This window comes from Gobio gobio (genome assembly GCF_949357685.1).
Source record: "Gobio gobio genome assembly, chromosome: 6".
NCBI lineage: Eukaryota > Metazoa > Chordata > Actinopteri > Cypriniformes > Gobionidae > Gobio > Gobio gobio.
Window position 1 is genome coordinate 38272494 of NC_137102.1, and position 16294 is coordinate 38288787.

At 37.0% G+C, this 16294-nt stretch overlaps 1 protein-coding gene across 5 annotated transcripts in view; it reads right to left on the minus strand.

Moving 5' to 3' along the window:
- The window catches only part of ss18 (SS18 subunit of BAF chromatin remodeling complex), a 54525-nt gene extending 39206 nt beyond the window's left edge, over positions 1 to 15319 (minus strand). For 3 of the 5 annotated variants that reach the window (XM_079819562.1, XM_079819560.1, XM_079819564.1), the window contains exons 1-4: positions 15150 to 15319; positions 13544 to 13620; positions 5168 to 5252; positions 695 to 821 (exon numbers count right to left, since the gene is read on the minus strand). In XM_079819562.1, the coding sequence (XP_079675688.1) occupies positions 695 to 821; positions 5168 to 5252; positions 13544 to 13620; positions 15150 to 15218 (358 nt within the window). In that variant the 5' untranslated portion in view covers positions 15219 to 15319. The remainder of the gene's footprint in view (positions 1 to 694; positions 822 to 5167; positions 5253 to 13543; positions 13621 to 15149) is intronic. The other 2 variants (XM_079819561.1, XM_079819563.1) reach the window with 2 other exon arrangements.
- Positions 15320 to 16294: the final 975 nt, after the last annotated feature.

Below are 16294 nucleotides of genomic sequence, written 5' to 3' on the forward strand. Positions count from 1 at the left end.
CTCTTCAAGGAAGGTATAAGGTGGAAGATATACAGTTTATTATTAATTCAACAATAGTATCGGATCGGTATCGGGTATCGACAGATACACAAAGCCCAGGCATCGGTATCGGTATCGGGACTGAAAAAGTCGGATCGGTGCACCCCTATTAGTGACAGCAGCCAAATATACCTGCTGCCGCCTGAGTCATTAATGTTAATCAAACAACAAAAGACAGGGCATTTTTACACTGGCAGTTCAGTTCAGAACGGGGCACAGTTCGCATTAAAAATTGCTAATGTGAAAGCTATCATGCGGACCCAGGTGTGCAACGGGGGACTAAACCCGACACTGCCTGGAGGAGTCTGAGTCCGGTTGTACTCGAACTGTGCCGCGATGAGGATTTACCTTGGATACGAGCGAGTCTGAGCCTGCAGTGTATTCACGCACAGAGTAATATGACGTAATATGCACACAATTGCACCAGGGTTTGATATAATCAAGTTGAGTGTTAAACCAGACCAACGCTGCAGGGGACGCCTAATCGCGCTCAGACTTATTTCTTTTGAAAACATACAAACTTGTGTAAAATAGCATTCAAAACAGTCTGTAGTTTGCAGGTAGTCCCAAGCAACTCTCAAACAAATTGCCACAGTTCTGAATTCAGTCTTAACTGCTCATTCTCAGAGTTTGACAGTGAGTGCACTGAATGTACCTGGTATCTGTCCGTTCATCTGGCTCTGCATGTGTGGGGCGGGCGGCCCCTCTGGGGGCATACTGTGACCATGGGGGAGCTGAGGAGTCGCACCACTTTGATTCATGGGCATGTTCTGAGTGGGTGGCTATAGAGAAACACAGAAAGACATTTACTCAACCACTGATGTCCACTCTGGAGCACATATACCCCTAATGCACCAGTATCAAATATGTCCCTGTTCTGCACACTTCCAGCCCTGTAGAGCTGTCTACCAAATTTAGTGAGAACTGGCCGCAAGGTGCCACTTTAATTAATAAATTTAACTCAGTTTGGTTGATTCACACAAACTTTAGTGTGCATCATCTACAGGCCCATCTACAGAATTTTGATTCATCAAATCATTTAAGTCAGAAATAACACAGATATGGGGTTAATACATTTTTTGGGAATGGCCCATAATGGCAATTAGTCAGGGTAGATGCCATATTGAATTTTATGCGGATGAAAATAAGGTTGAGTGTCATAGTGTTAATTTCATCAGCTATTTTTTAATTTAGTCGCAGCCTTAGTCCTGTGTCAAATGTGCTTTGGTTATCATATTTAGTCAACCATGTCCTGTTTTTGTTTAGTTAAGTTTTAGTCGACTAAATATCTGAGCATTTTAGTCTAGTTTTTATCAGTGAAAACTTGGTCACATTTTTGTCATGCTGCATTGATAATCCCAATATAATAATTGATAAGCTCAAAATTATAATAATTTGAGAAATGTATTTTTACATTTCATCAGAATTGTTGCACTTTCACCTATAAGCACAAATCAAGAGAATGTCGACCAATACGCATGGTTTATTTTACCTCATCTAGTTAAATGATTTATTATAGGCTATTTATTAGGGCTGGGTATTGACATACATTTCACGATTCGATTTCCATTCACTAGTTTTCGATTCGATTCAATATCGATTATTGTGTATATATATCACATACAGTACATGGCAAATAAAACATGACTTATGCTGTAAACTATACATGGTAGTAAGTTGAGCATTACTAATATTAATGGTTAACTAACTGATTTTTAATACAAACAAATTACACTCAATGATGTTTTTTTATAATAATAAAGTTATAATACTAACTTTACAATTACATAATCAAATTTCTACTCTAATTTGTTTTTTGAAATATAAACATTTAAATGGTGGCAATCATAAAAACTTGACAGATTTATTCAAACATGCATAATATGGAAGAACATAAAAAATTATAATAGCCTATGTAATATGGTAAATATATTTATCAAAATGCTCATATCTAGAGTTCATTTTTTCTACCCCACTAACAAGTTTATGGACACAATGGTTTTCGTAATAAAATGGATGCAATTTGAAATCTGAAACTTTGTATCTTATCAAAAGTAACGAAGCACAAAGATTGTGATTTATTGGATGGGAGGGGCTCTACAAAATTCTGGTTCATTCATCAACTGAAAACAGGATGAATTGATTCTTTGGATTTAAGAATCAATATCGGTTCATAAAAATGAGAATGGATTAAAATCGAGAAATCAATTTTTTTTAGCCAGCCCTACTATTTATCATATTGCCGAATGTAAAAAGAAACTTCTTAATTTAAAACAGTGAAATTCCACATTACTTTAATGTTGTTCTATTAAAACAACAGCAAAAAAAGACTTTGTATTGTCACAGAGAGGTTGCGTAAGGGTTGTCCATGCTTGGATTACAGTTCATCACTGAGAAGGTTTGATGGCAGATTTAGTCGTCTGTGGCTCGTGAGTTGTGACAGAACACAGATGAACTGAATAACACTTTATTATGAGCAGAAAATTCCAAATGGAGATTGCTGAAATGCAGCTTACTTGTTTATTGGTGTTTTCAGATCATCCGGGCGCGAGAGAAAGCGAGTATAAAAAGTGAAACTGGCATGACGATGACATCGGACGTAGCATAAGCATTTTGAACAGCGAGAGGTGTTACACTTTCTGCATAAGTTGAATAAGGAAGGTGGTCTGGCAGAAGCAGAAGTCTTCTTAAATATGGATATTTTTCTTACACAAACCCCATCGATTTGCTTCAAAAGATCTTTTTTAACCCCCGAAGGCATGTGGAGTACGTTTCTAATGGATGGATGGATTTTTTGAGCTTCAAACTCGTTGGCCCCATTTACTGCCATTATAAAGCTTGGAAGAGACGGGATATTTATTAACACAACTGGCCCCACTTTATATTAGGTGGCCTTTAGTACTATGTACTTACATCAAAAAATAAGCACAATGTACTTACTGTGTTCAAATTGTATTGCAAAACACCTTTGCTGATTTTGAGGTAGGATACGGGTAGGGTTAGGGACAGGTGTGGTGGTGTGGGTAAGTTTAAGGGTAGAGTTAGGGCCAGGTGTGATGATATGGGTAAGTTTAAGGGTAGAGTTAGGGCCAGGTGTGGTGATATGGGTAAGTTTAAGGGTAGAGTTAGGGACAGGTGTGGTGATTTGGGTAAGTTTAAGGGTAGAGTTAGGGACAGGTGTGGTGGTATGGGTAAGTTTAAGGCTAGGGTTAGGGACAGGTGTGGTGGTATGGGTAAGTTTAAGGGTAGAGTTAGGGACAGGTGTGGTGGTATGGGTAAGTTTAAGGGTAGAGTTAGGGACAGGTGTGGTGGTATGGGGAAGTTTAAGGCTAGGGTTAGGGACAGGTGTGGTGGTATGGGTAAGTTTAAGGGTAGAGTTAGGGACAGGTGTGGTGGTATGGGTAAGTTTAAGGGTAGAGTTAGGGCCAGGTGTGGTGATATGGGTAAGTTTAAGGGTAGAGTTAGGGACAGGTGTGGTGGTATGGGTAAGTTTAAGGGTAGAGTTAGGGACAGGTGTGGTGGTATGGGTAAGTTTAAGGGTAGAGTTAGGGACAGGTGTGGTGGTATGGGTAAGTTTAAGGCTAGGGTTAGGGACAGGTGTGGTGGTATGGGTAAGTTTAAGGCTAGGGTAAGGGACAGGTGTGGTGATATGGGTAAGTTTAAGGGTAGGGTTAGGGACAGGTGTGGTGGTATGGGTAAGTTTAAGGCTAGGGTAAGGGACAGGTGTGGTGATATGGGTAAGTTTAAGGCTAGGGTAAGGGACAGGTGTGGTGATATGGGTAAGTTTAAGGCTAGGCTTAGGGACAGGTGTGGTGGTATGGGTAAGTTTAAGGGTAGAGTTAGGGACAGGTGTGGTGGTATGGGTAAGTTTAAGGGTAGAGTTAGGGACAGGTGTGGTGGTATGGGTAAGTTTAAGGCTAGGGTTAGGGACAGGTGTGGTGGTATGGGTAAGTTTAAGGGTACGGTTAGGGACAGGTGTGGTGATATGGGTAAGTTTAAGGGTAGAGTTAGGGACAGGTGTGGTGGTATGGGTAAGTTTAAGGGTAGAGTTAGGGACAGGTGTGGTGGTATGGGCAAGTTTAAGGGTAGGGTTAGGGACAGGTGTGGTGGTATGGGTAATTTTAAGGGTAGGGTTAGGGACAGGTGTGGTGGTGTGGGTAAGTTTAAGGGTAGGGTTAGGGACAGGTGTGGGTAAGTTTAAGGGTAGGGTTAGGGACAGGTGTGGTGGTGTGGGTAAGTTTAAGGGTAGGGTTAGGGACAAGTGTGGTGGTGTGGGTAAGTTTAAGGGTAGGGTTAGGGACAGGTGTGGTGATATGGGTAAGTTTAAGGGTAGGGTTAGGGACAGGTGTGGTGTTATGGATAAGTTTAAGGGTAGGGTTAGGGACAGGTGTGGTGTTATGGGTAAGTTTAAGGGTAGGGTTAGGGACAGGTGTGGTGTTATGGGTAAGTTTAAGGGTAGGGTTAGGGACAGGTGTGGTGTTATGGATAAGTTTAAGGGTAGGGTTAGGGACAGGTGTGGTCACGTGATATGGGTAAGTTTAAGGGTAGGGTTAGGGACAGGTGTGGTGTTATGGGTAAGTTTAAGGGTAGGGTTAGGGACAGGTGTGGTGGTATGGGTAAGTTTAAGGGTAGGGTTAGGGACAGGTGTGGTGGTATGGGTAAGTTTAAGGGTAGGGTTAGGTGTAAGGGAAGGGTCAACAGTTGAATTACAAATGTACAGATATTAATTACAGATGTAATTACATGCAGGTATTTTTTAAAATGTAATTACAATGTAAAAACATGTACACAATAAGTGCATTGTATCAAATGATTAATTAAAATGTTAGTACATAGTAGTTAAGGCCACCTAATATAAAGTGGGTCCACATAACTGTGTTCATCAGAAAGAAGAATGTCATATACACCTAGGATGGCTTGAGGGTGAGTAAATCATGGGGTCATTTTCATTTTAAAGTGAACTAATCCTTTAAAATCAATTCAAACCTGTGCTGCATAACATCATACAGCGCACACATCAAGCATGTACAACTAAATATAAATATATTCAGGTCTGTTCCCATTTTAATTTACCATAGCTAAAGCAGTTCCACCCGTATCAGATGGGAAACTGAGAATAAATACTCACCGCGGGAAGCAGAGACTGCATGTTCTGATTAGAGTCTGCTATTGTGGCCAAATACACTAGATTTCTGTGTAGCATCTGTTGGTAACTGCCAGAGAGAAAAGAGAGAAGCACGTTGATCACTGACTGAAATGTGCAGCATCCTTGATTATTTGTGCATGTTAATATATTAAACACAGTGCACCTAACACCGTGTCCTCAATGGACACGATGCGATGAGATTCCAGCGACAAGCAATTTGTCTGTCCATACTAGGGTTGCAAAGGGGAGGAACATATCTGGAAATTTCCCTAGGGAACTTACTCTGGGACACTTAACAGGAATTTATAGAATTAATTGGAAATTTTGGGAAATGTATATAAACTTTCATAAACATAATTATAAACATTTTATTTGGTCATAAGATGACATGTTTATTTTTTTTGCATATTGATATTAGTGCTGGACCAGAATATTCAAATATTCGTTCGATGAGTTGGTATTTGATTTTCATATTTGGTATTAAAATATTAGGTTTTTTTTCGCGCACAATATTAGGCGCGCTGCTTCTCGAGATTCCTGCTTTTATTAGAGAGAAGAATATGTTCAGCTCCTTCCCTCCGAAGCTTCGATGTTGATTACTACCGAAGCTTCAAAGCTCAAAAACTGGTATTCGGACCAGCCCTAATTTATATATTTTTAAATTAATTACTTCTAATTTAGTAAATGTGAAATAAATATATTTTTATTGCAGCAATTGCAGTGTTTCCCACAGGATTTTGGTGAAACTGTGATGGGTGGATCTACGTTCCTCTTGAGGGGGTCCAGGGGAATGCACCCCTTTAAGAAAATTGTGCATTTTAAATGTTAAATTCATCAATCTGGTGCACTTTGAGAGTTCAAAATAAAGAGATCCAACCCATATTCAGTGTGCAAATTGAACAAAGAAAAAAGTATAAACTTTAAAGGGCACTCAACCCTCTTATAGTTGTGATATAGTGTCTAAGGGCGTTTTCACACCTGAAAGTCTGCACCAAGGTCCGAAACGAAGTTCACGTTTTGATACATTTGATACTTTCGGTTAGTTTTGGTTTGGTTTCACATTGCAATTATGCGAGCGCACTAAAGAACATTACGTGACACAATTGCGTCCACTCGTCATCATCTATGTGGGCTGCATCTGGACATTGATTGGTTTGTAAACGGACGTGTGTCTGATGTCAGCGTCTTTGACAAGAATGAATGAACGGACGCATATCGTTGCCTCTATTGAACAGTGCGCATTGCTTGACTATGTTCTTTTCGTCACGTTTAAAAGTTGACATTTCAAGCTTTATATACACATATTTCTCATGTTTGTGAGACAAGTAGCCTGCTGAGTTTCGGCTTATTTGAGACGCGCTCAAGTTAATTTGTAAAGCATGTGATCGCTCCCGCGATTATTGTCTGCTATAGACTATTTGCTTCTTATTTATTAAATTCAGGCAATTATCAGATGAAACATTGATTAAAATGAAGATACAATTTATACAAAACGAAATTCACATTAAAGAAAGGCTCATAAGCAAAATCATACAAAATTTCGTTCAAAATCATTTCTGACCTTCTGTCTTCTGACATATTGCGCATCTTTTCACTTTTCATAATCAATGTAGCCTAGATTGAATTTAAAAATAACATTATAATATTTAAACATAAACAGGAACTTCCTGTAAATGGTCTGAAAGTCCGAACCATACAGAAAATGCTTTTGATCCAGACCGAGACTACCTCTTTTCGTCGGACCAAATTTCGTCTGTTTGGTCCGGACCGTGGTACGGGGGAGGTTTCACACCTGTAATTTTGATTCGGACCAAACTGAAAAGTCCGAAAATCCGGACCAAACAAGGTAGGTGTGAAAACGCCCTTAGTCTAAGAGGAGAACTGGCCCCCCAACTGAACCTGGTTTCTCCCAAGGTTGTGTTCTCCATCCTGCCACCTGATGGAGTTTTGGTTTCTTGCCACCGGCATATCTGTTGCCTTTGGCTTGCTTAGTTGAGAACACTAAATATTCAACTATATTACTGATCTGCCCGCATTGACACTATATGATGATTGAACTGAGCTGGACAATGACATTACTGTTTTCTCCAGAGCGGCTGTACAGCCGAATCAAATTCTGTTGCATTATTTTCCTGTTACCACTGTGAAGCTGCTTTGAAGCAATCTGCATTGTAAAAAGCGCTTTATAAATAAAGGTGACTGGACTAATAGCCATATATTATAAAACAAATGCACTGAAAAATAAATGAAACTTTCATAATTAATTTTGTCTAGGGATGCACCGAAATGAAAATTCTTGGCCGAAACCGAAAAAGAGGAAACAAAGGCCGAAAACCGAAACACCGAAAGAAATTATGCCAATTATTAGTACCATTGCATTTATGGCTATGACTGTGTACTAACTTTACTAAAATCAAGGCATTGCAATTGCATAAATTAATATTAAAGTTTCAAAGAATAAATCAATTACAAATTATGCCAATATTTATTTAGCACATTGCAACAATGCACAGTATAAAATAAAATTCAAACTAAAATGTTTAACTTGACCCCACTCATGTGTACATTAAATAATATTGTACAGACCTACAGAAAGGTTTTAAAATTAAATGTTCTCTCATAAAAACAAAGTGCATTTAGGTCTAGTGCATTTAAAATTTTTCTCTGTAGGACTACTACAAGAAAGTGCATTCAGAACAAGTGCAACTGCTTAAAGATACAACTACTTTCTCTGTAGGCCTTCAACATAATAGTGTATCAAAGCAAAGACTGCCATAGCCCATATGTTAACTGTAGAATAGGGATAGCGGTACACAAAACAAAAAAACTTTTATTTATTTGTATTGGTTTACTGAAAAAAAAAAAACGTATCTGTCCTTAAATAAATTATATTATAACAATGTTTATTGAAGATATTGCTGTAAACTATATAGGGAGCCCTTACTTGCAGATTAATATTAAAGGTTAACAACAGAGCCCAAACTATTAGCCTAAATTCAGTTGCTATTTATTTTTAGGTCTAATAATCAACACTCAAATAACATGGTACGCAAATATGTAAACTTCACATAAGGCAGTATTTGCAATAACTTCTAAATCTAATTATCCAATTCGTTGTTGAAATATGATAATTTGTGTCTGTCATTTTCAGGACAGGTTTATTTAAACATACATGAAATAATCAAGATATCATTAACAGGTTAAGTAGAATATAATGAATATAACGGCTAATATAGGTCATATATTTAGTGAAAGAGTTGATTTCAAGTGAACTAACAGCTGTGGACACTGAATGACTGCCTGAGGTAAATGTGATGCTAACTTACATGACTGTTTAGTTTAGCCTCAGTTATATTGAGGTCTTTCCGCCGTTGAAACACAGACTGAGCGATTACACCACATATGCTACGTGACCGTAAGTTGTCTCCTCAAAGTTCATTCATGTTTATTATTAAGGAAAAGATGATCGATGATCGAAAGTTGCTTCAGACAAGCACGTGCAGGTCGCGGTTTCTGTTTGCGTCATCACAACATTTCGGCCATATTGTTTCGGTGATAAAAGTATTTCGGCCGAAAACCGAAAATGCACTTTTCGGTCGAAAATTTTCGGTGGCCGAATATTCGGTGCATCCCTAGTTTTGTCCTAATTTCTATACTTGAAAGAGATAAAAACGCAGGCTTTTATTTTTGGCAGAAAGTGTATCTCTACAAATCTAGTAAAATGCGCTAATCATCAAATACGCAGATGTAAAAATAATGTGTAACTGGTGCCCACTACGTTCCCAAATGCACGCTAAACTCCTGCACGGATGGAGTTCACTGCATTCACTGTGAACTGAGACGTGAAGCTGATCACGTGCTGATTGCGTGAGCGAAGTGCACACTTCTCTTTGTCTAACAGACAGTGTTTTGCAATTTGATAAGTACACAAAGCCTTAGAGCTTTCGTTTGTTTGACAGCAATGGCGCAAAACACGACTTTTATTATGGGAAGTTTAAATATATGTTCTGCCCAACACAGCTAAGTTAATGAATGGGAAGCACTGAAATCTATTTGTGGCAGTCAATGATGATATTGTGGCAGGCCGCCACAAATAAATCAATGTATGGGAAACACTGAATGGTTATGCATGTGTTATTTATTTCTGTGTAACATGATCCTTCAGAAGTCATTCTGATTAGAGTTGTTCCGTTTCCGATACTAGTATCAGAAATATCACCGATACCACAACAAATTCTGGCATCGGTATCAGCGAGTACTTGAATCCATCCTAACCACTGCGCGGTTCTTCTTCGCTGCTCAGAATGCATTGCAAACACAGGAAGTTGTGCTGTGTTGCCACAAGCAACCACTGTTTAGAGCAGCGAAGAAGAAATATAAAACGCATTAGCAGTAGGCTATGTCCACTGTTTAGCAGTATTTCGTCTCTATGTGGATGGCGGGCAGGCGCCCGCCCGCGCACGCACGCACGCACACACACACACACGCGCGACGCTCGCGGTCTTTGTAAATTCTGCCGTGTGTCACAATCAAGCGGCAACCTCCCCCAGTTTCCCTACGTCCATTTTTTTTTTTACAGTCTATGGTCACTATATGAGGACACGAACGCATAAACTGTCACTTCATGAGAATTTGTGAAAACTGTCATATAAGGAACACAGACACTCAAATATATTCACGGCAACCCGTCAAAATAAAAGTTTGGTTTAATTTTTTTTTTAATTGACAGAATATATTAGGCTACTGTTGTACAGTAGATTTAGCTACATCTCTATGTAATAATAATAATAATACGTCTCTACTACTAATAATAATAATGCCTAGATGGTTGCTTATTTTTCACTTGTTTTGTTGTAAAGAGATTATTTTCTGATTAATATAAAATATAATTTTTTATATTCCTACATTTATTTTTTAATACAGTTATATTGGAAAACTAAAATACCTTTTTCAGTTTGCAGTGTTAGATTTGTGGCTGCATTTGAAGTTCTTTTTCGCTTAAGAAAAATAAATAATATTACTGTCAAATACATGTCAGATAATAAAAATACTGTAATAAATACAGTAGTTCACCATGTATTTGTTCATGTTTTATTAAGGGATAAGTTTGAAGCACACCATAAAATAATTCTAGAAATTCATACAGGGCTAGTAGTATATACAGCTGTATGTAGATACACACCCAGGTATCGGCCGATACCCTGAACCCAGGTATCGGAATCGGGAAGGGAAAAAGGGTATCGGAACATCTCTAATTTTGATATGCCGATTTATTATCAATGTTGGAAACAGTTGTGCTGCTTAATTTTTTTGAAACCTTTTTCAGGATTCATTGATGAAGTAAAAAACAAAAAATAAGTGTTTTTGAACGAATCTCGAGTGAATGATTCAATGACTCACTCATAAAGACTTCACTTGTTTCATTACAAAAAAAAACAGAACAGCATTTATTTAAAATAGAAATCTTTTCTAACGATATAAGTGTTCACTATAACTTTTTTTTATCAATTTAACACATTCTTGCTGAATAAAAGGGTTTTAAGTTGAAATAATATTTCATAATATTACAGGTTTATTCTGTATTTTTGATAAAATGTGCATGGGATGGAAGAATGTGCAGGGTAGAAATTTAACTGAAAGTGCATTAACTAATTAATTAATATGCAATGTAAACTACATTTAAAGGGTTAGTTCACCCAAAAATGAAAATTCAAATTACTAACCCTTTAAGTTCCCCGTTATAGGCTAATCTGCAATTTTGCAAATTCCCAGTTTATTCCCATGGAAAGTTTCCAGCCTTAAATTCCTGGAATTTTGCAACCCTTGTCCACACCAGACGTGACTACAAGACGCCACAAAATCAATAAAAATTTTTTTTTTAAAAATCACAGCCTATCAGAAAAGCGTCTCTCTGCATACACATGGCACTCGCAACGAAATTGATACTTACATAATCAAATTCATAAATATTACACAATTTTAAGATTATTAAAAATACATACTGGAGTGACTGAAATAGGGCTGTCACGATTCTGATTAAATTTGAGTACTTGATTTTAAAAAATCCTCAATTGCAATATCCATGACGAGTAACCGACAAAATACCAGAAATGGCGCATTCCACAGACGAGAATCCATGAACCGCATTTTTAGACCGTTTTCTAAGGCTGCACAATATATTAAAACGGTTTAAAAACTATACTACAGCACAGATAATGCTATAGAGTGCTTTAATTATTTACATGCATGGCGGTTACGTGCATCTCAGAGCGGCTCCGTTCTGTTCCATATGAACTGTTATCGTTTACATGCGTGGAGTAGAGCTGCAACTAACGATTATTTTTTCCGTCGACTAATCTAACGATTATTTTTCCAGATTCATCTGATGATTCTTTTTTTTTTCGATTATTGTATTTCAAAGAGGGTAGTGAATTTGTATATTATTTTAACATGAAATCAATGAATGATGACAATATTAATTGTATTACAGGAAGGGTAGTGTACTTAAGCCATCTTATAATGAAATATATGAACCCAAGAAGCATTTTAAACATTATGTATAACTAATGATACTATTCATCATAAAATGTATACAGAGTAGGCCTAATTAGGAAAAGTTGTTTACTATAATAGTTCAGTATGATTTACTTATTGATTTGTCAATAGTAACCGAAAATGCACTTATATTTATCTGCAAAAGGTTCGCAAACAGGAGCTTTCAGATAGTGTTAATGTATAACTAGTCGTCTATTTTGAAGATATACATGTGCATAAACAACGCCTAAAGCTGCCAGAAGTTTTTGCCCAAACTTCAAACATGATTAAAACTAGAGGCATATCTTAACTTTAATGTTACTTTAATCATGTAAACTACCTATATATAGCATGTTATTATGCATATGTGTTTGTGGCAGAGGGGAACCCGGTCGCATTTGCAGCAGATATATGCTGCCCATAATAAATAAAAGCACGAGACGTACTGGGGTCGGAGAAGAACACCGGAAAATGTGACCGAATGGACAATATTCGTCTGTATTTGCAATACACACGCCGCGGTTCAGCTGCGCGAGACGAACACTGGCAGTGTGAAAGCCCAACGGGCGAGCGCGGCTCCTGCTCTCCACGCGCACAGCTTCTGCTCTGCCACCGCGTGCAGTGTGAAACCGGCGTTACAGAGCGAACAAAGCACAGTTTTATTCGGCTTCTGTTTAAAGTACTCCCACACTTTTGAATGTCGCGGTCTGGCTTTATATGATAAATAATCATTTTCACAAAGCCCGGGAGCAGAAGCTGCCATTATTCTAAATCTGTTCTATTCTAGGAAGTAAATAATGTGACGCCGACGCGTCGATGCATTTCACGCATGTCGACGTATTTTCGTAGTCGACGTCATCAAAGCCCCAGCGTGGAGCATCTCAAACTCCAGCTCTGCATATGCTGCGAGTTTGGGTTGCTTATAACGTTCATCTGGGAGCGCAATGTGCGCCATTTCACCAGATTAGTAAGGTAAATCATTTATAAACCTCCACCAGAGAAGAATACATCATTATATGTCTCTAAATGCAAACTGTTCATCACGACATGTCCGCATGTTCTTATTCAAGAAATTGCAGTGGCTGGAGCATTTCTATCACAAAGAAGTGGACAAATATTAAGAAAACATTTTAATTGAATGTTGTTTGTCCAATGTTAAACAAGGATTTGATCTACTGTAAAGTGTAATGACACCAGGCCCTCTGCAATTATAAAACATAATGGACATAAGCTGATTGTCTATATTATGCATTTTAACAGCATTTTTCTATAAAACTAAAATATGATTAATGATTTTGATACTTTATTTGAAACTATTATTATTGCATCAATGTTATTATATTTTAAAGTCATTTTAAAGGATATTGTTTATGTCTATTTGTATTAACACAAAATCAGATTACTCAATTAATCGCCAAAATAATCGACCGACTACTCGATTACCAAAATAATGGTTATTGACAGCCCTAGACTTGGTCATAGAATACACTTCTTGTTCAAATCGAGTTTGAACATTCTTGTTTCCTTTTACTTGTTTTTAAGATCTGAGGTGAATATGCATTGTCGCTTTCAGTACGGCTATAAAGATCACATTGAAAATGATATTCAAACAAAGCACATAATCAGAACCTGAGATTATCATTGTCATACTTTCAATGATGTTGTAATAGAAACTCTGATTAACATGGAAAATCTCTCTTTTACCACGCATCTGGTTAAGACATGATGTGAGACTTACCCGAGGCTTGTACGAAGAAAAACACACATACATACACATACATACAAAGACATAAAGTGCATGAGAATCTTTGTCACCGAACTTACTGTGAACATTCAGCTGTTTTCCCTTTACTCTGGAAGTCCATGATGCACTGAATCAACTGATTGTTTTCATCCAGTAACTGCAAGTGAAACATCACAATGTTAATTAAACATTATTAAAGGTAGCAAAATAAAGAGGGAAAATGAGTAAAAGCATAATAATTAGTTTGACTTCATTAATTAAAAGCTCAGCTGATCATATCAGACCGGATGTAAGTTAAAGAAAACTGGTTAAAAGACAACACATCAAAAGCAAAACCATGGTGGTCTACCGGGGTAAAGTGATCCGTTTGCATCAGTGCACACTTATTAAACAAAATCAAGTCCCAAGATCAATCTTTTATTGCATGGCTATTTTTTAGAGGGTGCATGAATTCATCCGCACTGTTCAGTCATTGAATAATTTTGTATCCTGTTTTTCTTTTTTTTTTTGTAAATGTACCCAGTAAAGACTACATTTATTTGCTGCCTTAAATACTTCTGTGTTTTGACATAAATAATCCTAAACATTAATTCATAATGTTACACTGAGCTAGTAATAAAGATTCCCGAGACAGGAAGAAAAACACCTAATGTGTGCAATGCTTTCAGAGAAGACGACAACCTCATTTCCTCAAACTAAAATGATATGCCATTTCAAATGAATGAATATGACATGACCAAATATTGACCGCTTACATCAAAAGATAGAAGCAAAACAAATGTGAATGCATGCATGTGTGTTTATTGCACAAACCGATTCATATCATCATATTTCTGATAACACAAAATGTGCAGTGATTTAGACTAGAGGATGAGCACAACTAGAAGCAATGAAAACCTTGGTTTTCTATTATTGTGCACTTTAATTTTATTTGTAACATCTTTGCCACAAGTAATTATGTACTGGGGTATAATATCTTACAGCAGATTTGTTGTGAAAATCATATATTTTCGCTTATAATAAAACAAAAACAATACTCTAGGGGGAACTAATCAACTTGAATCAGACATGAGTAATAGAAAACGGACCAAATCAAACCCGAGTAATGAAAACAGAAGCACAAAGGATCGACAAATCAAACGTGATAAATGAAGAACGGTACATATAACATTACATCAATAAGAAAAATGTTTAACTGAGCAAATCAGACATGAATAACGAAAAGCCAAGGTGGACCGCTCAAATCAGACATACGTAATCGATAAGGAGAAATCTATTAGCATACGTGCGTGTAACGATATGTGAATTATAACCATATTATGTCTATAGTAACATTATTAGTAATAATACGTCGATGGCACGGTTTTCCTCGATTGAACGCATTCATTGCGATGCTAGTACACAAGCCTCTATTGTGATTGATCCGAGTGTCGAGCGCGTAGCGGCTAACAAAGACACGGCGAAGATGAACAGATTTCAACATCGTTAAAACGCTGCACAATGAGTCAAAATCAGCTCTGCGTTATACTCGTTTCTGTCTCGTAGGAGCCGTTAAATGAGATGACAGACATGTCTCTGGGGTGTTTTGTTAATGGTGTTGGCGGGAGAGATGTCACGGCTAACTAGCCGAGCCCACTTCTGCAAACGCAATTCCGTTCTGCTTGATAAATGATTAAATGAAATTACCTTTTGGATCCCGGCAGGCGTTATATCGCCCTTGGCACGCTGCCGGTGCTGTGCGAAAGCCACAGACATGTTGGTTTATCGTTGGTTGAGATCACCGCTTCAGTGAATCAAACACACTGACCGACGCGAACAAACGCGCTGAGCTGCGAAATCAGACTGATCCATTGCTCACGTGACCGACGGGGGCGTCGTTGATCTCATCGCACCCAAAACAAACAACTAACGAGACTCTGTCGAAACAAGTCGCTTGGAACAAATATTTATATATTCAACATTTTATGTGTATAGCACAATATCCCCGTTAATACAAACTATATGTGCAAGAGTCGCGGCGTCACCCCTATTTTCGATAATAATGGTTTGTTCCTGAGGGTCACAGAGGGGGAATTCCAAATGGCATTCGTGCACACTTGACTAGGAGCGTTTCGTTGGTCAATTCAAGTTCAAATTAAGCGGCGTCGTAATGTGAAATATACTCATTGAATTTACATTTCCCATATGAGTGTGTGTGCAACATTTGGTACAGTAATCCATTGATGTAATTTTCCATTTTCCTACACCAGTATTTATCAGCATTACATTTAAATTCAACCTGAAGATATTGTAAATAGCTCAATTAAAGCATATTATATATGTGCATTTACTTTTAAATTGTAACATATTTAGATATAAGTTTAGCATGTGCAGGATGATGATGCTTCAGTGTGTTATTATAGAAAATAAATTTGCTAATTTAGTTGTCATTGAACAAAATGTAAAATTATTCAAAGAGCTAAACTTGTTGCTAAACAGAATGTATGTCTTTTGAAATATTTTTTAACAATCAATATATATATATATATATATATATATATATATATATATATATATATATATATATATATATATATATATATATATACATATATTTTTTTTTTTTTTTTTTTTTTTTTTTAAAGGGTCATTAATGTAAAATACTAAATAAACTATTCTGTTTAAAATTGAATTTTGAAAATGAAGAAGTTGAATAATTGAAAAAAACGATGACAGAGAAGGCAGAATCTAAGAGATTAATCTGAAAGGTAAAATTATTCAAAGACGTATATACAGGCATATGCATATTTACATGTTTAATTGCCCATATTTTAATTGAAAATATGTCAAAA